General features: G+C 42.7%; 4 protein-coding genes across 11 annotated transcripts; 1 reads left to right on the top strand and 3 right to left on the bottom strand.

Moving 5' to 3' along the window:
* The first annotated feature begins 1,230 nt into the window (after positions 1–1,230).
* Positions 1,231–8,031, top strand: LOC143483012 (uncharacterized). Of its 5 annotated transcripts, none has more exons than XM_076981676.1 (17): positions 1,231–2,440; positions 2,755–2,827; positions 3,097–3,250; positions 3,381–3,579; positions 4,150–4,225; positions 4,420–4,676; positions 4,787–4,828; positions 4,924–5,003; positions 5,348–5,457; positions 5,610–5,810; positions 5,957–6,043; positions 6,263–6,522; positions 6,641–6,769; positions 7,056–7,196; positions 7,298–7,412; positions 7,496–7,728; positions 7,956–8,031. In XM_076981676.1, the coding sequence occupies exons 1-16, from the start codon at positions 2,414–2,416 to the stop codon at positions 7,723–7,725; spliced, it is 2,181 nt and encodes a 726-aa protein (XP_076837791.1). In that variant the 5' UTR covers positions 1,231–2,413; the 3' UTR covers positions 7,726–7,728; positions 7,956–8,031. The 5 variants fall into 5 exon arrangements, with proteins under 5 accessions (XP_076837791.1, XP_076837790.1, XP_076837789.1 ...); XM_076981675.1 differs by having other exon boundaries at positions 7,496–7,757; XM_076981674.1 differs by lacking the exon at positions 7,956–8,031 and having other exon boundaries at positions 7,496–7,949.
* Positions 8,025–11,726, bottom strand: LOC143483013 (uncharacterized). Its single transcript, XM_076981679.1, has 8 exons — positions 11,602–11,726; positions 10,309–10,979; positions 10,156–10,201; positions 9,932–10,023; positions 9,581–9,691; positions 9,111–9,214; positions 8,635–8,807; positions 8,025–8,275 (listed from the first exon to the last, which is right to left on the bottom strand). Exons 1-8 carry the CDS (start codon positions 11,626–11,628, stop codon positions 8,069–8,071), a joined length of 1,431 nt encoding a protein of 476 aa, XP_076837794.1. The 5' UTR covers positions 11,629–11,726; the 3' UTR covers positions 8,025–8,068.
* Positions 11,727–13,596: 1,870 nt separating this feature from the next.
* selenop2 (selenoprotein P2) lies at positions 13,597–17,764 on the bottom strand. Of its 3 annotated transcripts, none has more exons than XM_076981483.1 (5): positions 17,298–17,764; positions 16,910–17,148; positions 16,162–16,374; positions 15,086–15,194; positions 13,597–14,976 (listed from the first exon to the last, which is right to left on the bottom strand). In XM_076981483.1, exons 2-5 carry the CDS (start codon positions 17,125–17,127, stop codon positions 14,626–14,628), a joined length of 891 nt encoding a protein of 296 aa, XP_076837598.1. In that variant the 5' UTR covers positions 17,128–17,148; positions 17,298–17,764; the 3' UTR covers positions 13,597–14,625. The 3 variants fall into 3 exon arrangements, with proteins under 3 accessions (XP_076837598.1, XP_076837599.1, XP_076837597.1); XM_076981484.1 differs by having other exon boundaries at positions 16,910–17,142; XM_076981482.1 differs by having other exon boundaries at positions 16,910–17,764.
* Positions 17,765–19,053: 1,289 nt separating this feature from the next.
* Positions 19,054–21,987, bottom strand: LOC143482562 (uncharacterized). 2 transcript variants are annotated; one of them, XM_076980933.1, is made up of 5 exons: positions 21,838–21,987; positions 21,517–21,670; positions 20,731–20,900; positions 20,165–20,566; positions 19,054–19,632 (listed from the first exon to the last, which is right to left on the bottom strand). In XM_076980933.1, the coding sequence occupies exons 1-4, from the start codon at positions 21,985–21,987 to the stop codon at positions 20,192–20,194; spliced, it is 849 nt and encodes a 282-aa protein (XP_076837048.1). In that variant the 3' UTR covers positions 19,054–19,632; positions 20,165–20,191. The 2 variants fall into 2 exon arrangements, with proteins under 2 accessions (XP_076837048.1, XP_076837047.1); XM_076980932.1 differs by having other exon boundaries at positions 19,054–20,566.
* Positions 21,988–22,257: the final 270 nt, after the last annotated feature.

Genomic DNA, 22,257 nt, shown 5'->3' with positions numbered 1-22,257 from the left:
GCTTACAGATGTTATTGTAACTTAATTCTGATGTTGTGTCACTAATCATTCCCCCATGCACTTTAAACTCTTTGCGGGACAGCAGCGGCAGATCTCTCATGGCTATAATGCTCTCACCATTGTGACTTGGCACAGTGTTTGGGCGAGAAAGTGAATGCTGTGATGAGCATGGCTGTGGATGGTGTTGGAGAGTTGGGGGGGGTGAATCCCCAATGCTCCGGGGAAATGATGATTGAGTCGCCTGCTGGTCAGGAGAATAACTGGTGTGAGTTGGTGTTGCATTTCGTTTCCCTGGATCCGGGGAGGCTACCTCTCTCGGTTGGACAGGAGGACTGGCCTGCTCACTAGTACTGGCTTCAGCTTCTAGAGACACTACACTGCGGCCACGACTCGCCACGGCCCCATCTATGATGTCCTCTAGCCTCCTTAGCAACGGCAAGCCCTGGTCCCCCCGGCCCAGGATTGTTGGACATGTCAGGTAATTAGTCAGATACTCAATGCAACCTTCCTCGTCATTTTGAGTCAGCTGGCTGGAATCAAGTCCTTCAACCTCTCCAAGAGAAGTTGCAATAAGATGAGCTTCACTGGCTGTTAACTGGTATAACTTTTTCTTAATACTCCAAAGTAGTTGTTTTCTCTCACCAGACGACATCTTGCTGACCTCGGCTGCTTGGGTTCACAGTGCTGCACTACCTGTAGGCTGGTACACCGTCTTTACTGGTTACTGGCCCTCTGTTGCACACTGGATCACCCCTGGCTCCGAGAACATGTAGCACGAGAGGTCCTGGCGGTCAGTACCATTGGATCAGCGACAGCCCATAGACATGTGGCGTGCCGATCCCGGACGAGCCCCCACACTCGCAACAGTACGTTAATAATACTGGTTCCACAAACCATACTTTCGCAAAAGTAATATATTATATTTCAAAACACTGTTAACACAGGCTTTCTTAACACAGGCTTTCTTGTATGGCGTAAAAGGCATGAATCTGGAAATCTCAGGAATAACCGTCAACAACATAAGAATATATACATATATAATATATATATATTAATATATATATATATATATATATATATATATATATATATATATATATATATATATATATATATATATATATATATAATACAATTGTATTTTTATTACAATCCATCTCCAACAGATAAAACATGTTATACAGTGACACATTGCCACAAACAGCAGTGTCTGCTGCATTACCTTTGCCTGACTGCGAGGCAGGGATGATGTGGGCGGGCCCAAGCAGAGAGGCGGGGCCGGGGTGGAACGCGCCCGCCTTCCACTGAGCAGTGATTGGACATTCCTGATCCAGTGAGCTGTAAGACAAATGAAGTGTCACAGCGGGAGAGGGCGGGGCCTGGAGGGAGGTTGGATTAGATAAGTAAAGTCCACTCGGGTTTATTTCAATTTGGCCAGATCGCTAGAGCGTTGCAGGAGCTCAGTCCCTAATGACCAGGGGGGATGGGCAAAGAAGAAGGGGTGTGTGTGTGTGTGTGTGTGTGTGTGTGTGTGTGTGTGTGTGTGTGTGTGTGTGTGTGTGTGTGTGTGTGTGTGTGTGTGTGTTTGGGGGAGGGGAAAGTACTTACAGGCATGGTTCAGAGATAAAAGATTAAATAGTTCTTATGCGGGTATACCTGACATCCACAATCAATCTGATATGTGACTTTCACACACACACACACACACACACACACACACACACACACACACACACACACACACACACACACACACACACACACACACGGGCTGTTCACTGGGGGGGTCTGGGCCCAAAATCCCAGTCGAGTCCTCTCGGTCTTGTTGCCGTCGGAGGTCTGGATGTGTACCACAGTGTTCGTGGCTCCAGGGCGATCGCGGTACAAATCTGTGTTGCAGGTGTCTAATCTCTCCCAAACAGGGTTCTGCAGGTGACACCTGGCTGACTCATACCTGTTGTGGCTTTAAGATGCATCACAGCGATGGGAAAACGAAGGAGTGGTATGGCGTCATTACCGTGCCAAAACTAGGGCGCGCAAAAACACATTTCGCGAGCGTAAATATTCACCTCGCGAGCGTAAATAATTGACTCGCGAGCGTAAATATTCAACTCGCGAGCGTAAAAATGACAGTCGCGAGCACAGAACGCCGAATTGCGTGCGCGTTTGTGTTAGTGCGCGCGCTCAAACTGTCTTTTTTCATGCTCGAGTGTTTTTTTCCTTCTCTATTTTACAACGGCGCTCGCGCGACAAGCACATTCTCTTCGGATGTTTTTTTGCGCGAGTTTTGATAAGGGGTGTTTTTGGCACTTTGGGGGCGGGCTCATGGGAGTTTCTTTCAGTCAATGCTATTGGCTGATGACGGCTCCTGATTTTGTGAGTGACAGCACAGTACATAAAGTCTTTTCAGAAGATGGCGGAGCACGACGAGCGCGGACTGGTGAGTTAGCTACCTATCCAGGTTTGAAGTAAATTTGGGGTTGATTTAATTTATAAGTATAATTTAATAGACAATCTTAACATTTTGTAATGCGCATGCAGTCACTGATTTATGTAGTACCTATGATAATTTTTACTAAAAGTGGATTTTCGTACTGAAGCGTTACCGTAAGTCGTTTGAAAAAGCGAGCTGGGTTAGTTAGCTATAACATGGAGTTCAGGATACAACCTTAATGTCATGTTGGTAACTAACATTACGAAGATATTTTCGTTAGCTAGCGCTAACAATTTGTTTATTCTTCCAACTTAAACTAGTCGCAATTACAAAATGCAGCGAGGCGCATCATCGGAATGCTGCAGCACGCCTTGGAGTTGCCATCTCAAAATGGTAAAGTAACCCATTACACGTTTCTGTTAGACCTAGTTCCATCTTTTCATAGCTAATTTCCACTTGGCTATTTTACTTTGGCATGGCGTCTGCTATATCCTAGTGATTCAGTTGTACCTACACTTTTGTAATTAATTTAAAACAAGCTCAGGATATAGTTGTCTCCAGTGTCACGTTTTGTAGCTACAACAGTTCATGTAGTGCTACCATTAAAGCTGATCGTTTACACAGTACCACTACTAGGATGACTTATTAGGCTAATAATGTAGATGGAGCTCAGGTTCAGAGAGGCCAGACAGCATCAGGGGAGCAGGCACCCCCAGGGACAAGGCGGCAGATAGGCCGCAGAACAGAATCACCCCCGCCCGCTGTGTCTGCAACCTCAAGCACTTCACGCAGCAGCGTGGATGAAAATATGGCCAGGTCTGAATAACATGGAAGAAATTGAAAGCCAAGGATAAACATTTTTAATGTTTTTTTTTTCTCATTTCGACATATCCAAAATATATGTTAATTAATAGTGATTGTATTTGATATATTCCCCCTTTTCCAGAGCATTTCCAGGTGTGTTTAAGAAGAGAACCACAAATGTCAAGCTTCGAAAAAGGGCAGTGAAGTCAAAACACATACAGTTTTTTTTAATGGACAAAGTTATGGCTCATACGCCCAAGACTGTTGAGGAGATGGTGCTTCTCCAGGCTGGGCTGGGGCGAAGGACCATTGATGTTCCTGAAGATGCCAACCATTCAGAAGCAAGTATAAAATTTTTATTTTGGACATTATTCATGTTATTCTGGGTATTCTTGTCATCGCTTATTCCAACAATTGACACACATTTTATTTCCCTAATTAAGTGATTTCTACTAAGAGATTTGTTCCACTCCCAAATACTGTGGATCTATGTTGGAATATTTAGATTATTGATAGCAGAAGTATGGGAGGCATCGTGGTGTGGTGGTTAGCATTTTCGCCTCATGGCAAGGCGGTCTGGGTCTCGGCCGTTCTGTGTGGAGTTTGCATGTTCTTCCTGTGCCTGTATGGGTTTTCTCCTCGTACTCCGATTTCCTCCCACAGTCCAAAGATGTGTGTTAGGTTTATCAGTCATTAAGTTGCCTATAGATGTAAGTGCGTGTGGGTGTGTTGGCCATGTAGTGGATGGGCAACCTGTCCATGGTGTACCTGCCTTCGCCCATTGATGCTGGAATTGGCTCCATCCCCTGCATTACCCTGATTAGCGGGATTAAACGATAAAGATAATGGATGGAAAACAGAAGTACAAAATTCACTTTTTATATGACACTTGTTTTCACATTCAATCTCAGATTTCAGCACTCCTTACAGAATCCTTCCCCAAAATGGCTGCTTTGGATGGGGCCTGGTTGCTGTACAAAGCAGCTGGTAAGAAATTTTATTTATTTGAAAGTTCAGTGACAATCTTGACTTAAATCAAATCAAATCAAATATATTTGTATAGCGCTTTTCACAACACACAAAGCGTTGTCACAAAGCGCTTTACAGGACTTAGCAGGTTGCTTTACAAGCAATTTATTTGGTGCTTCTTATCCATAATGACTTTTATTTCAATTAAACAGGAGGCTCAGGGCAACGAAAGCTTAACGTTGTGTCACCTGAGGCAGAGGGCTATTCTGGTGCCCAACTGGCAACTGGCTATACGGGAAAGAGCTGCTATTATATTATGCCCATCCAGGGCAGCTTGGACACCAGCCCTCTGCCCTTCACAGCTGAAGAGTTCTCCAGGATGCCTAAGGCAAAGTGCAACAACTGTCAGATCCCTGTACCTGTGCAGCTGCTGTCACTTCATGTTAAAGACTGTCAGCAAACTGTCAACGTATGTACTACATGCAGTAGCTTTGCTCCTGTCAATATGCACCTATTCCTTTCTGATGGTTTTATAGGCATTAGTAATTGTGGCATTGACTTTTTATCTTGAACTGCCAGGTCTCTGACTCTGATTGTGAAGTTGCCAATGATCAAACTGAGGTAACGTAAAGTATTAATAACAAAGTTCCAGTCTGGGATATCACCTAATTGGAAAGGCCATTAAAATGTATCTATACCATTTCTGTGTTTTGCAGCTTTGCCCCATCTGTGAGGTGCCATACCCTGTGAATAGCCTGCCTTTACATGCAAGCTCATGTGGTGAAGAGTCAGAGCGGTAGGTATCTATTGACATGAACCAGTTCATGTAGAGCATGTGCAGTACACTAATATTTCCTCCAGGGCTTTTCAACTGATGGTTCTGGTCTGGTTTGAGTCCAGATTTAAGCAGTCTGTACATAGTGGAATGATATTGGCGTAGTTCGATTCCTTTACTTATTTCAATTAAGAAATCAAAGAAATGCCAACCCATATTTTGTCTATTTTGTTAAGATAAGCTCAATGTTTTCCCACTATATGCTTGACCTTTTTTGGCAGTTTGCAAGTGCTTTATTTTAATGAATGAAAAGTCATTGTGGACATAACTGGTATAACCTGTAAATGGTCTTTTGCTGTTGTAAGACCACTTAGCAGTCATCTTGACCCTGGTGAGGAACCCAGCACGTCCTATGCAGCTACTATGGTTCAGTCAGTACTTACAAATGCTTCCCCCTTACGTCCAGGAATAGAAGGTAATGTAACAATCTAAATGTTTTTATTTAAGTATATTTATATGAGATTTTATTTTTGTTTGCTGTAAATTTGTCCAGTTCAGTCAGAGCATTTTCCCCTTATATCCTGTATTTTTTTATATGAACAAGTGTATCTGCTCTTTTTCATTAAGCATGGAAATCGATAAAAGACCCACAAGAGGCTTTACGCTTCTTTTTGGAACAACTTAAGCAAGAAGGGGAGAGTCAGCCTTCGCTATATTTGAACTTGGATGCAACAGATGACGAGCAAAGGGACGGTTCGCTTATCCGTTTCTACAAAGAGGACCGTGAAAAACGCCAGTGGACAGCTCCTTTCCACTGCATGATTAAAGGTATATAGTGAGAAATTGGTTAAAATCATGCAGTGCATGAACTAAAACACAATGAACAGTATTCTCTATCCAACCCAGCAACGTTTTCATGCACTTTATTCTGATCAGTTTTTCACTGTATGCTTTTAAACATTTTGTTATTGTAGGGGATGCTGCTATTGGAGTAGGTGTGGCTAGACATATCCTATCATTAGCCATTTCCAGGTTAAAACACGGATTTAACCTAAACTTTGGTATGTGTACTGTTAACTCTTGTTTCAAAGTACTGAGCACTGAGTATTAATACTTATTAACAATCTTAATGAATAAGTATTACTATCTGATCGCATACGTGATAACATGGTTACATGTTGCATGAAAGTTTTTTGCCACTTTGGTTATGCTAAACATTAGCAGACTAGCAAAATATTTTTTTCCTTTGATTTCAATACAATTAATGGATCTTGATGCAGGCAATGCAGCAGAGACTCTCCTGTTTGAAGGAGAACCTGAGCACCTGGTCCCTGCTGCATCACCAGTGCTGTTGGAGAGTGACCTGTTCCGCATGGCGGGAAGGATCCTTGGCCACTCTGTGATTAATGGTGGTCCTACACTGAATGGGTTGAGTCGGGCAGTAGTCAGTGCTTTGATGAATGGCCAAAATGAGATGACGAAATCAAAACTGTGCCTAAATGACTGCCCTGACATGGAGCAAAGGGAAACCATTAGCCTTGTGAGTACCACTAGACACAGAACTATGGGTTTAGAACAGAACTCTAATGGGTTTAGAAATGTACAGATGTCTTGGGATAATTTCAGAGAACTTTGACAATGAAACTAATGTGTTAAAGCTGCTGAAGGAAGAGTGGACTGAGGAAGAATCCTCAAGAATAACCAGGCTCTGTTTGGACTGGTACTGCACAGTCCCTACAAAGCACACCAACAAGCTGCTAATATTTCAACAGCTCCTCTCCCATGCTGTACGTATAATTCTTTAATATTTTGAGGTACATTTTGTCATGCCATAATATAATTTACTCCTAATATAAATAATGCATAATTCATTATATCAACATTAATTGCTGTGACTTAAACAGCCATAAACAGTAATTGAGACAGCACGAAATATGTAGTTGGATCTCTCACCAGCTGACTGCTACTTACGTTTGCTGTTGTCCTAAATAAGAAGTAATCAAGCCTCTAAAATGTGTGCACCAAAACACATTTGAAACTACCTTATCTATGCTCTGCATTTAATTTTTACAGGTGCTTGGTAGAGTGACTGCTCAGATTAAACAACTCAGGAAAGGGATAAAAGACACGGGCATCTGGCCAATTATCGAACACAGACCTGATGTTGTACCCCTGCTGTTCCCTACAGACAAAGATGTTCAGTTAACCCCACAGGTAGCCATTTTAAAAAATGTTTTAAGAACAGTTTGGTGGCTTGGGTTAAGTTTTACATAATTGTGAACTTTTCTATTCAATCTTTCAATACAAAACTGAAGCTTATCCTGCAGGCCATTATGTGGCCCCAGCCAGGATCCGATAGCGAAGATGATGACATGCCTCAAGAGACGCTTACTCTTCTCTCTGAATTTTTCAGAAGATTTGTTCAACGGGGTACTCATTCCTTTTTTTTTAATTAATGTTACATATCAGTATGTGAAATGTCAGCAAATTACTTACTATGTTGTTTGGCTTAGCATCCCCTAAAAGCTTAAAGATGCTTATGAGGTTCTGGACTGGCTGGGAAGTGCCACCTCGATGCCTGAAGCTGGAAGTCGTTCAGTCCAGAGGACCCAGACACCTTCCAACCTCAGCAACATGTTCAGAACGTCTACGGATACCAAACCACTACAGGAGATTTGAGGAGCTTGAGGATGATCTTGCTGTCTGTATTCAATCTGTGGAGACTGGCTTTGGCCTCGTTTAAAGAGCTGAGTTTTCAAACAACCTCATTTGACAGTAATCACCATTTCTATTATTACTAAAATATCAACTTGTGTTAATACATGTTGACTTCATTGCTTTTGTTGGTCCTTTTTGTTTAAGTCTATTAAAGTGGATAAAACTATTACTTTCAATAAGGTTGAGTTGGTGTGAATGTACACATTCCATATGCATTTATGAATAACCATATTTTACTTGTTTGTCTTACTGTAGATCATGGCTGAGGAACTGTCAAGTTGTTGAACTAATTCGCCTGTCCCCAGTTCCCAATAAACAAACTCGTACATTTACAGTTGTCTTTATTTAAGAGCCTTTAAAACAAACCATCAGCCAGTGGCAAAAATATATTCACGACATGTTAAATACAGGTCCCTTGCTGACATGTCTGGGTCACTCTGTTCAATGAGCAACTGAACTCCTTGTCTTTGTTGTTCACTCAAAGGAGGCTCGATCTGAGGAACCACGATCTCACCATCCATCTCACCGCTGTGGGTTGTTGCAATGTCCCAGTCAATGTCTGGCTCCTCTATATCCTAGTGCAGAAAAACAGAACAGAGTACTGAGCCTAAACTTCAACACACTACATTGTACAATAAATGTAACACAACAGAATGAACTATTAAATTATGATACTACTGCGCAATTAGGAACTGTCACTGTCTATAGTGTTTGCTGGAGCAATCGAACAGTAGTTTATAACTGCTGTTCTTTTATCGTCCGAGTTTGACAAATTAAAATCACTAATTGTGTCTACCCAAGTTTACAGGAAATTGGAAATATTCCACCAAACTGCAAAAACTAAATATACTATAGTCACAGACTATTGCTAGTACCAAACAATTATAGAAGCTTAAACAGCAGTAGCAGGATTCTTAAAGGGGGGGGGGGATACCTCAGCATCCTCTGGCTGGTTAATATTGGTATTTCTCATCCCCATGATCCATAATTGCTCAGGAGTCATGTTGTTTTCCGTCCGGATTGGATGATTGTTCCAACCTTCCACAAAACACTCAAGGTCTTTCTTCAGTTTTGGCAGGAACACAGTGTGGACAGTGAAAAGGTCTTCTGTTAAGTGTAAGGTAGGAGTTAAGTAATGCTTACCAATAAATTGTGTTTTAATTAGAGCAAATGAAGTTACTGCTCAAATTTTAGCCATTGTTGGTAGTCAAAATATTTAACAAATTTCCAGTTAAAGCAAAAAAAGTTTTTGAAACTCGTGCAAAAATAGAATGAGGGGAACAATGAAAATTTGGTAATGCTTAAGCTCCAATTGCCTTTTATGCATGTTCAAGTTTATTAAAAGGCTACTGTAACTATCCAATTATCCATGTTTTATCAATACATTAAAGAGTGACTGGGGTTCCCAACCTGTGGAGCAAACATCAAGAAGCTGAACCTTCTCCAAGCTCTGAAGCATGTTGTAGTACTTTGAGGTGACACAGGTCCTGACATCACGCCATAGACGTTCAATCCTAGGAACGTAAACATTTTAATCAGTTTAATGCAGACACATGAAAAATTTGGTTCCAGCTAGCAAATGAACAAGCAAGAGAGACATGTTGGCTGAAACCCTTTGAAATGTAGCCTCTCAATCACTCTGACCTTTATTAATGAATTCTAATGACAATAATTTACACATTGCTGTCAAATATTTTATATGCAATGATTCTACTTTTTAAAAACAACACAAAGAGAAGAAAAATATGTGTAATGTTACAATATAGTTTAGATTAATTTAGATTTGTACTTTAATGATTCCTTAATTAAGGACATTAAGGACCTCAATGAAGGACCTCTGGGAAATATATGCCTCAAATGTGTGATGAAACATGATCAACCTTTGATTATGAACACTTTTGCCAGACATAAAGCTTCCCCTGTCTGTCCCGCGAACACTGAACATAAATCTGGCAATGTCAACATTTTCGACCCCTTGGTCAGCTCTGACTCTGTAACACACACAGTTGACCAGTCACACATCAAAAGACATCAAAATATATATCCTAGTACTACAATGAACTACTAACTATGAATTGTCCAGTTTGTTCAGCATGGTATTTCACAACTTTTAGTTAGAAAAAAATTGAAAGACTAGCCAATTTGAACTATTTGAGCTTGTAATAATGCAAGAAAAATCCTCATGTGTATGTAGCAATGTTTCAAATCTATTTAAACTGCAAAAATGTTACCTTGACGGTATGCCATGTCTTTCTGTTGCCTCCTTGAAAGCAGCAAATGCAGTGGATGCAAAGTTGTTGGTAGAAGCAGTCAGGCACATCACCTGTATTATTAAGTAAAGACAACCGGTCCTTTTAACAAAACAAGGATTCTAGTGTTCGTAGTACATAAATTATGGCATGAAGCCGTTTCTGTGAGAAGTACATTAGCAAACCAAGTGAAATTAAGAAATTACCTTCCTCGAATATCCATCCACTGCACCAAACAATACAATGTTGTACCTAGAAAACATTTTTGGAACCCAATAAACAAATCTAATTACTTACTACATTAGTAAAATGACAGTCTACTTACGTTTAGCCTTTTACTAACAATTAAAATCACCAACCTGATAAGTTTGTGGTTTGTATCCACATGCCAAAGTGAAAGAGGTCCATTCACAGAATATGTCCTACGCATGACGCATCCTAAGCCAGTTAGTCTCGTCAGGATGCCCAAAGAGTCCACACGGTGCATGGATGCAGCCACCCTCCTCCACTGGACATGGATACCCATGGACAGCAGCCTCCCCTTCACCATGCGGTAGCCGGCAGTTGGCATTTCTTGTTTAATGTTCTGTATTACACTGTCAAGCTCCTCGTCACTCATGCTGCTGTGCCTTTTCCGACAAAGACCAAACTCCTGCATTCGTCTAAATACTGTTCTTTTTGACACTCCCAGCATCTTAGAGATGCAGGGAACAGGCAGGTCAGTTTCCAAGAGCTCCTGCAAACTCTCTCTATCAATGTCTAACCTAGGACGCCCTGTCTCTCCAGGTACTGTGTCAATTGGCATATTTCTTCCACTATTACGTTCTATCTGGTCTGTCACAAGCATTAATAGTTCCTGCAAGGCATGTAATATGTCTGTAGGCACATCAATGTGTCTGGAAAGGGCATTACAAAGATACAATTCCTGTCTACATGTAAACTCCATATAATCTAAATCCATAGGTTCTCCTGTAAATGCCCGTTCCAATTTAGAGAGCAACCTGGTGAGAATCTGCCTGCTTAAAATGTTCTGCAAAGACAGAGGAAAACTACATTAGGAAAAGTAATACTCAATTAGCATAATAAAAAGCTTAAAAACATACTAAGCCACTACCAGCTGTTAGTTAAAGATTACTATTGTTAGAGCAGAATAGCTGTAGCTATGGTATGATTAAGTGAGTGGAATTCAATGAATGGCAATTCAAAAAGCAAGCAAGGCCTACCAAAACTGTTTGCAATAAGACCACTGGTTAAAAATATCAATGTCCTTTAAGCGCTTTCAACAGCTGCTGTGTATGAAACATACTATACAAATAACCTTGGCTCGCCTTTCAACAGTAACAGGTATTTGGTTTCTAATCCACTTAATATGTGCTCTCTAGCGCATGCAAACAAAAAGTTAATGTTACCAACATGACATTAAGGTTGTATCCTGAACTCCATGTTATAGCTAACTAACCCAGCTCGCTTTTTCAAACGACTTACGGTAACGCTTCAGTACGAAAATCCACTTTTAGTAAAAATTATCATAGGTACTACATAAATCAGTGACTGCATGCGCATTACAAAATGTTAAGATTGTCTATTAAATTATACTTATAAATTAAATCAACCCCAAATTTACTTCAAACCTGGATAGGTAGCTAACTCACCAGTCCGCGCTCGTCGTGCTCCGCCATCTTCTGAAAAGACTTTATGTACTGTGCTGTCACTCACAAAATCAGGAGCCGTCATCAGCCAATAGCATTGACTGAAAGAAACTCCCATGAGCCCGCCCCCAAAGTGCCAAAAACACCCCTTATCAAAACTCGCGCAAAAAAAACATCCGAAGAGAATGTGCTTGTCGCGCGAGCGCCGTTGTAAAATAGAGAAGGAAAAAAACACTCGAGCATGAAAAAAGACAGTTTGAGCGCGCGCACTAACACAAACGCGCACGCAATTCGGCGTTCTGTGCTCGCGACTGTCATTTTTACGCTCGCGAGTTGAATATTTACGCTCGCGAGTCAATTATTTACGCTCGCGAGGTGAATATTTACGCTCGCGAAATGTGTTTTTGCGCGCCCTAGTTTTGGCACGGTAATTACGCCATACTGATCTGTGAGAACTATGAGACATTTTTATTTTTGTCAAGGGGACAGAGCTAAGGATGGTCAATGAAGAATTCTGGGAGACCGACATGTATTAATTCATATGCATTTTCAAGAGCATTTTACTATTCGTATGTGAACAGCCTACTAGGACAAAGCGCAGTATTCCCATGGGAATAAATTCCTATTCTTATCATGGATTCCTGTCCCTAATACTGTGTTTGTGGCAGGTTTGCTAATAATGGAACTCATTAGAGCTCAATACACCATCTAGTGGTGTCATGTAGAATTGCATTTGCGATCAAACCTACTACGAAAACAAACGCTGATCTGTCATTTTCAGTCACGTAACACCCCACGAACACAGCTGAAAATAAAAACTGGTACTTTACATAGTACTGTTTTACTCAGGGTACCGCTGAGCTCTGACTCTGAAGAAACAAACCCACCTCCCCGTGTTAGCCATCTGCCCTGCGTCGGCAGAAAAATAAAAACAGAGGACTCGCTCCGAATTACAGCTTACAGGGCAACATGCAGACAAGAACATGCTAAATAACTAATTTTAAGTGAGAAAAATAAAGAAAAAATCAGTCGTACGAAGCAAGATTTCCGATTAAGGGACTTTCAATGTCGTCAGGATAACAGGAAGATGCTGGCTAAATGTGCAATGACATCAAATGACCAATACATCTCCGTGTAAATGTGGTATGACGTCACCGGGACCTTCTGCAGGATAAACAGGCACGATATTAAAACGATGTGAGAGATATATGTGATCCATGCTCAAAGTCATTGAATGTGTCCCAGGAGAGGCACGCAGGCAGGAAGGTGAGCTCAGATGTTGACCCGTCGACCACCAGGTCTGAACCGAGCCGCGTGAGTCCCGTTCAGGTGGTGGACACAGGATAGCGACCCATCTGTCCTCCATCTGTCCTTATCTTTAGGTCACGTGAGGACAACGCTGGTAAATAATTAGCACTCAGTTCAATAACTGATTTCACTGTTTGACATTCTAGTCATTCCTGTCGTGACTTGCACTGGTTCCTGAAAGTTAGCTCCATCCCCCAAAACACAGTGGTACAAAAAGCTGCATCTTCTGGATATAGATAGACTAGTGATGCCACTAAACCTGAAGATATGACATTTACAGTAGAGATAAAATTAACTGCACTGTAATTGTCATGTTCTGCTCAGATAGTGGCACCTTCTGCCAAACAGCTTCTATCAAAGAAGCAAATGAGCGAACCACAACGCCAGGCGAGCTAAAGATACGCACAGATTCACAAGGGCAGGAGTTCAAAATAATATTCAGAATATCTCCCTGGGTTATACAAGGAGCTCTATGGATTACAGATGGCGACCTGCTTCAAAAGGGATTAGTGGAGAAATCCTTGGGATAAGTTTGCTCGGCCCCATATGCTGGGTCAAGCACAGAGCCTAATCAAACATGCAGCCTGTTCGTAAATTGCTTGCCAAGATTAGGAAGACAGACTACTTTCTATCAAAATGTTTATGCTGTTTCACCACTGCAGTATCTAAGCTCACAGATAATCCAGGACGGGGGGTTGACGCTTTATTAGAAATGTAGCATTAGGCACGGGACATTTTAACATTAAGCACAGGACATTTTAGTCAGAGGCACGTGCTATTATGGGGCAAAGCACTGCCTGGTGCAATAGAGCTCTGTGCCTCTGCTTTGGAGGGTGTGTGTGTGTGTGTGTGTGTGTGTGTACTTCCCTTATCTTGCTCTAACACACCTGAAGCAAGCAGTGAAGAACCTTGTGTGTTTGCAGTGTTCTCAGGACTAAGCGTGAGAACCACTTAAAAAGGTCACGAGCGCATTAAACATTGGGGCCGTGATTATTTTCCTTTTTAATGACATGCTTGTACATTTGTCATTAAAGTATCCGTAAATGTTACAGGTGCGTATTTCAGACATGAGGATTAATTAAATGTCAAATTATTTCAGGCGAGGTTGTTCTAAAGAAATTATGTGGATAGAAGTGCCCTTATTATTCACAGCACATCCATAGAGATCAGAAGTGATCAGACTCCGGCTGTATTCAAACACCGAGTCCACGTTTCTGCTCCGGGCGCACCTGAACCAGCACAAACAGTGTGGGTTCTGCAGGGGATTGTGGACCACGGGACAGCTGGGACGTTGCGGGAGAAGGAAGCCCCGCCCTCCGAGACAGCTGTAACGGACATGTGTGACCGTGGTCACCGCGACTCCCTTTAGCTCAGCATCCGCGTACACGTCCCTGCTTTGAGGTTTGAGGCGAGCGCTTCATCGAGAGCTGAGAGGGAGGTGCGAGGAACGACTGACACATGACGGTATCTCCACAGAAGGTCTCTTCTTCTCCACAGAAGGTCTCACTGTGTCTCTGTCCCTTACTGGAATGGAGATCCATTTACTGAGTGAAGCCCGTTCACCAAATAGGAAGTCAGAAACCTAAAACACAACTAGAACAAATGTGTATTGACAGTCTGTAGCATTATTTGACATACAAGGAGGGGGTGTAATGTTTTTCGTCCAGGTGACATTTTTGAATGAAGCCAAAGTCCATGTAGGATGGTGTCTGTGTGTGGTTATCTGCCTCCCGTCCTGTGGATGCTACTGTGGTTGTCGTGGGTGAAGACAGGATCAGTGCTTTGGCCAGAATGGTGGTGGTGATGATGGTGACTGCCATGGATGGTGTGGGTGGGCCCGGACTCTGTGGCCACGCCCCGACTGGTGTTACGGAGGGCGTGGTCACGGCTTTGGTTGGAATGGTGGTGGTGGTGGTGTTGACCGGCGTGGTCATGGTGGCGGTGGCCGGTGTGGTCGGTGGTGGGGGCCGGCTGGGTCTCCACGGGCCCTGCTGTGGTGTCATTGAGTCCTCCTGTCGCCGCCCTGCTGGTGTTGTGCTGACCTGCTGCAAGCGTGGTGTTCAAATCCATCTAAAACAAAGAAGACAAAGTGCTTTGAGATGCAGTGTGCGGTAAACGCAGCAGCGTGTAACATGGCGTGGAGTGTGTGTGTGTGTGTGGGGGGGGGGGTGACACTAACCGTGCAGTTGCAGATATCCTTGTGATACGTGGCTCTGATGGCCGCCTCCACGTAGGGGTAATGGAGGTAGCTATACGGCAGCACGATGTGAAAGGTAAGCTGGCCACACCTGCTCACAGCGAAAGAGAACAAAGACCTCAGAGCAGACGACCGGGCCTGTCTTTCACACACGAGGAACACAGGAACTGTTTACACTGCGGCTGTCACTTGTGACTTGTCACTCATTATTGTCTCTTTATTGTTGACATTGATGCTACATTTGGAGCAATTGCACACATGCAAACATATATACATGTATGTACATGCAAACATATCCACATGTATGTACATGCAAACATATATACATGTATGTACATGCAAACATATCCACATGTATGTACATGCAAACATATATACATGTATGTACATGCAGACATATCAACATGTATGTACATGCAAACATATGTACATGTATGTGCATGCTTCTTAGATTTAACTGTGTGTGTGTGTGTGTGTGTGTGTGTGTGTGTGTGTGTGTGTGTGTGTGTGTGTGTGTGTGTGTGTGTGTGTGTGTGTGTATAATTGATTGTTTATTGGCCATTTATTTTTGTTTACTATTACTATTTCCTTACTGTTTATTTACTATGTATTAGTTTCTCTTATTCTGGGAAATGCAAAAACTAATTTCATTATTCTTACTGACAGTAAAGTTTTTCTGTTCTAATTCTATTCTGTTCTATTAATTCTATTCTATGAGTTTTTTTCATTCTTGGCCACTATATCCTCAGTATTTACTAAGGGTGGATTTCGAATCACAAGACGTCTTGATCTAGCACAGATGGACTTCAACCAATTGATTCATGCAAAATATCATCCTTGGCTGGAAGACACCAGGAAAAATCATCAAAGAAATAATTAATGTAATTGATATCAATCATTAATTAATGAACGTATACACCAAAATCAATAGTCCCATTGTTTCTGGTGATGAAAGAACTGAAACACATAATTTTGCTGTTCCTTAATCTTATCATTTTCCCGGATCCATATATTAAAGAAATAATTAACCAAACGCTTTCTCCCTGTGTTTCATTCACCTATCGTATATTAAGAAGTCGTCCTTGTCCCCTTGCAGGGCCTCCCAGACGTCAGCCTGCAGCGCCCCCTGCTGGTATACGGGGATGCCCTCAGCCGCCCTTCTCTTCAGCTCCCAGTACATGGCTCTGGAGTTGGCCTCCTGCTCGTTCACGATGAGAAACGACACCCCCTTGTGGCCACTCCGCGCCAGCTTATCACGCAGGCCTCCCAGCCTATAGCAACAAGAGCGTTCAGCGTTACAACACGGGGTCCAGTCTTATCGCACAGATATATAATAAACAAGAGACTGGGAGGCATAAAAATAATATTTCGCAGGTTATGAAAATGCAGCGAAGCATTAAAAACAGATTTTCTATATCTGAAGTGTTATTCTAAAACATCCTAATGTCAACAAAATGCATAACTTTTAGGCGTTACTTCTGTTATAGGTTTAGGTATAAAGCATTAAAAAATATAAAATGAATGATGCATTTTCTTTTGAGGTTTGAGATAAGGTTGGTTATGCATTAAATTAAGAAACACAAGAACTTGCTGTAAACATAACCCTGACCCTTAGCCAACATCCTGGCCCATAAAGTATAATGCAATACAATGTACAATTTACCACTCATAAGATTCCATTACTCGATGCCGTATAATACCAATACATTATAAAGCTATTTTAAATACGTGGTTTTACCATTTTCCTAAATAAAGGAAGGGCTCTTCAAAATCTGCTATCAGCTGAATATTTGCATACAATCTTACTTAGCAGCCTGCGTGAGGCAGAACTGTCAGGTGGCTTTTAGCAGAGCCACCACAACTACATTTCCCAGAAGCTCCTTCATGGGGGCCTGGCCATCAATCTGCCAGTGTGGGGGCCGCTTGCAGATGAGCGAGGCGTCGTTATCCCCCTCCACAAAGAGAGACGAAGCCCAGAGCAGACCCGGGAACGCGGACAACCACAGAGCCACAAGAGCCCGCATTGTCTCTGCTCGTCCCTTCAGCTGACATAAAACACAACATTAGAATCACAAACAGCAAAAATATCCTTAAACACACAAATATGAGCTATTTTTTACTGAAAGGCAAACGCAAGATGTGAGAAATCCCTCAGTGTTTGTGCACACAGGAGCTCAGTAGTACACACACATACCTTTGGTATCTCAGCCTCAGTTTGGAGCAACAACCACTGGTGTTTTCCACTAGAGACCTTTTAAAGTTCGTCAGGTCAAAGTGCGTCCCCTTAAACAAACACACCCAGCCAATACAGGATGACTTCCAGTTCTTGGTCTTTGTGCCACTACGGTATTCTTCTCATCCCGATGCAAAGCTCAAGATCCGTTATCAATACCACATTACCCTATCATACTGCAGTCATATTGCTTTTGATTTAACATGGGGACTGAATCACAAAGGGACATACTGTTCATTAGAAAAAGACGAATAGCGTCTTAAAAACAGCATTACGATATTGTAAGTAAACTGGGTCAGACGAATAACATATTAAAGTTGAAAATGAAGGCATGCGTCGGCAGGCGCGCGTCAGGCGCGCGTCAGGAGCGCGTATGGAGAGGTGGAGACAGGCAGGTGAGTCCGCCTGTTCGTTTTCTAAACGGTTACTGGCGAGTCACACAGCTTGCAGTCCCCCCCCCCCCCCCCCAACTGGACGTTTGATACTATTTGTCTGAGCTAAACATTTGCGAATTACATCACCCGTAAGGTCGTGAAGGCAAACACGCACACAAATGCCCTCTCATGAACAGAATGAGCGCCGTGATGTAGTTTAGTCGTATAATTACACACTGTAGGCTCACCTGTGCACTCGAGTTCAAAACGAGTTGCGTTCAAATCACATCAAATACATCCTGAAAATTGTTACATCTGACGTCGAATTTCATCCAGATTTCTCCAAATATATTATTTAAATAAAGCCTACACCGGTTTTGTCTCTTTATTTTGAGTAATTTCATGTAATGAATGCATGGAGTAGTTCTAAACACAAGAACCCCAGTGTTTAATTAGCCTTTACAGTGTTCATTTGTGTCCAGCTGGTCTTATAAAAACACTAAGTATTAACCCCAAATTTGGGTCTCTGCTGTGTACAAGCCTTCATTAGTTTAATTAACAGAAATAAATTAGTAAAAAAAAAAAATAATAATGTAAATCACCCGTTTTGTAATAAATTGCCATTGTAACAGCTTTCTGACCATGAAAGATTTTATTATGTAAGTTCTATGGTATAATACTAGCAGACCCATGATGTAGGTTGTAATGAACAGTGACGGTTATTTCTGTCCTCACGCAAATACAACTTGAAATCTGAGTGGAGACTATGAAACGCAGAACAGTGTTTATTTGACTGTATTCTCTCAAAATATGTGAACCACCGACATGTTTAAACATCATGTCTGTATCTCCAGTCTGGTCTTTATCAGATATAACGCATCACCAGTGGGGTTCAGGATGGGTGACGGATGACTAGATCGATCTTTCAGGGCCCATCTGCTGAGCCGTGGTATTCGGACGGTATAATTAAGATTCTTTGTCTTGTTTCCTCATTCTGTCATTTTGCTACAATGTTTCACCCCAGAATTCTACAGGCTTTATGTATTTTTAGCAATCCATAAACTGGTATTATTGTTCTTCAAGCTCTTCAAGTTCGGTCATGTTGGCATGTTCCTTTGACATCCACATCCTGAAATGTTCTCGTTTAATAAAATTTTTGGCATAATAGTTTGGTACAAGTAGCTTAATTGTAATTGATAAACTGACTGGTACATTCTTGTTTATATCAAACAGTTGATTGTCAGAACAAATGTTTTATCAGAATCATTTCATAGCACCGGCTTTTTTTGGTCCTTATTATGAAATATGACATATGACAGCTGAGGAAAAAAAACCCCAAAACATATCGTCTAGATTTTTATTATAGCTTGTTCAAGGACTAGTGATGGAAAAACGTGGGCAAAACACCAAAGCGGAGAGAGGTATAATAAAGAGTGGTCATTCAGGCTTAGGCAAGAAACCCTGTGAAGTGATTTTAATGCTCCGTGGACGTCAATAATCAGTTGCGACGTGTGTCAACAAAGCACTCCTCCTGTTTTACACAACGAGTAGCTTTGTGCTCTTATTTTGATGGGAATAACTAAGGTTTTTTTCCCCCCTTTGTTTGTTTATTGAAGATCCCCCCCCAAGCCACTGAGATATAAACAGTAGAAAGTGTAAACCTTCCCGTCTTTTAGGACAGAATCACATGAATGCGATTGATTTTCGTTGTGCAAACAGCAGCATGCAGCCCCCCCCCTGCTAAACGTGGCTAAAGTGCAAAGATTCAAGTCAACGCAGGCGTCTGCTCTCTTCCACGCGGCCCGCACACCTCCACAAGAGCCCGGAGAGCTGCTCTTTATGGCGACGAGCCCTCCTCGGCCACACACGACGTCAGGGGCCACGGACGACGTTGGGAGCCACGCAGACGCGTCGAACAGGATCTGCTTTGGGAGAGGGAGTGACAGAACCTCAGAATAAAAGCAAAGCTAGTTCCCTGAAGTCGTTTTATTATTATTTTTTTTTAGCAGCGGCTTTGCTTTGCCAACGGTAGCTAACGAGTCAGTTATGTGTTCGGTCCGTGTTCTTATGTTAGTACACAACAGACAAACAAACAAAAGACCAGCCCGTTGGTCCACCACTTAATAAATATCAGTGAGGGAAGATTTCTACATGACTGTACTATTTACGGCAGGTTGCATAACCTAGCTTGCAACCTTCTGAGTAAGCTAATACTTCGTTAAATAAACCACCACTGTGAGACAAAACTGTAAGTCTTTGCTTGGCTGCTCTGTGATATCTATGACCGACGAAATCTACTAAATGAATGAACTTGATTAAACAAAAATGCTGTCAGTGCAAGGGGTTCCACCATACCTCAACCTTCAGCTGATGGAACAGTTTATTTTGGCCTACTCTATCAGAAATAGAAAACACTCACACACTCACACACACACACACACACATTCAACGCACGTGTAGAAGTCTCCTGAGCAGCAAGTCTTATGTCATAAGTCCAATGAGTCCCTTGTCGCCGGGCCCGTTGTCTTCCGGGCTGTCGCACTCGGTTATGATCCCCAGCCCGAGCTCGGCCAAGTCCTCCTGCATGCTGGCCGTCATCAACATTTTGGGCTCCAGCCGGTTACACAGCGTCCTGTACGAGGGAAGCGGGTAGCCCAGCTCCCGCAGGAATTCGTATCCTTTGACGCCGACAGCGCAGCGAATCTTGCGGGCGGCCAGGACGGTGTCGTGGGACCACACGGCCCGGCGGGAGCGTTTGGCCAGGGTGAGGGCCCGGATCTGGTCCTCGTACAGGAACATCTGCAGTCCCTTCTCCATCTTACTCAGCTTGTGCAGGCGTTTCTTCATCTCCTCCGCCTGGACCGCAGGAGGAGAGACAGAAATTTTGACACAAAAGTACAAACAACAAAGCAAGGCGTTATTAGCGCTACGATAAACAGATTCTTTTTACGCCACATCCACCCGGGGCTCAAACGCGGGCGAGCGCTCCCCCTGGTGGTAGGACGGAGTAAAACACTGGCCTCCTTCTGCAGCCGGGCGGTGTGCTGCTGCTCCAGCTCCAGCTGCGCCTTGTAGTGTTGGCAGAGCGCGCACGGCTCTTCCTCCGCGCGCGACAGCTCTTCCTCCTCGAGGTCCACGCGCGGCTGCCGGCGCGCGTAACCGTGGTCCCCCACGTTCAGATCTTTCTCCGCTAATTTAATAACACATTTCATTCAGTACAGTCATTTCAGTATAGCATTTTGGCAAAATTTTAATGAAGTCTTTATGGAGGCCTAATGTCCTTGAAGCCCATTCCCGCCACCTAAAATAAAAAAATTTCTCATTATTAAGTAAATTGATATCGCATTATTTCGAGATACTAAGTCATTATTTTGAGATACTAAGTCATTATTTCGAGATAGTATCTCGAAATAACGACTTAGTAAGTCACTTAGTATCTCGAAATAAAGAGATAGCAATTTACTTAATAATGAGAAAATATATATATATATGTGCTGTTTTTTTTATTTTAGGTGGCGGGAATGGGCTTCCATACCATACCTTAGTGTATATTAAATGATGGGTTTAAAAAACAGCATTAACCAAAGACAGACAGTTAAAATGTCTTGTCGAGAACAGTAATTTGAATGTGAGACATGAAGAGGTTTTACCTGGTTCGTGTTTAACTGGGAGTAGGCTTACCTGGTTCGTGTTTAACTGGGAGTAGGTTTACCTGGTTCGTGTTTAACTGGGAGTAGGTTTACCTGGTTCGTGTTTAACTGGGAGTAGGTTTTACCTGGTTCGTGTTTAACTGGGAGTAGGTTTACCTGGTTCGTGTTTAACTGGGAGTACTGGGTGGGGAGTGATGGGTGAGGGAGGGTCGGGCACGTTGAATAATGTGGGAACCGCGTTGGGTTTGAGTTTCTTTCCCCCTGCTGGTGACCTGGCGATTTCCTCAAACTGACTCTCCTCAAAATGGTCCTGCAAAACCATTAAAACGAAGTTATTTCACGGGAGGACCGTGCAACGCCGACATGGAGGAGAACAGAAGGACGGAGACTCCATTAAAGACAGAGACACTCAACTTCACCAACTTTAATCAACACAAAACAGGCGAAGCTTGCATATATATGCGCCGTTACACTTGCCTGACATAGTCTGGAGCACGGAGTTGGCACGAAATCTCGCCGACAGTTTATGAGCCATTTTCTCATGCGCAGTGGATCTTTGGGGAAGCGGAAAAGTTGCTTCCCGATGGTTGTGGAGTTGGAGCAGTTTGGAGCGGAGCAGCCACCCATGGTCGAAACTGGACACGTAGCTAGCTAGCTATGTGAGGACCGTGGGCCTAATAACGCACTTTTCGCTTCGGTGAAAGAGCAGGCGGAGGTTTAGAATCGCTAACAGCCTTCCATGTGAAATTGGCAGCCGACCTAACGATTCCTCCAAGCAACGCAAATATATTTTAGAAAGAAATGTAACCCGCCGAGTTTGTTTGAGCCAAAATGGCGGCCGCGGACGCGTTCCACGTAATGACGTAACGGCGTTAGCGGGTCGCTCCGCCGCCTGCG

This window comes from Brachyhypopomus gauderio, chromosome 19, assembly GCF_052324685.1.
Source record: "Brachyhypopomus gauderio isolate BG-103 chromosome 19, BGAUD_0.2, whole genome shotgun sequence".
Lineage (NCBI taxonomy): Eukaryota > Metazoa > Chordata > Actinopteri > Gymnotiformes > Hypopomidae > Brachyhypopomus > Brachyhypopomus gauderio.
This window is presented reverse-complemented; position numbering and strand designations above follow the sequence as displayed.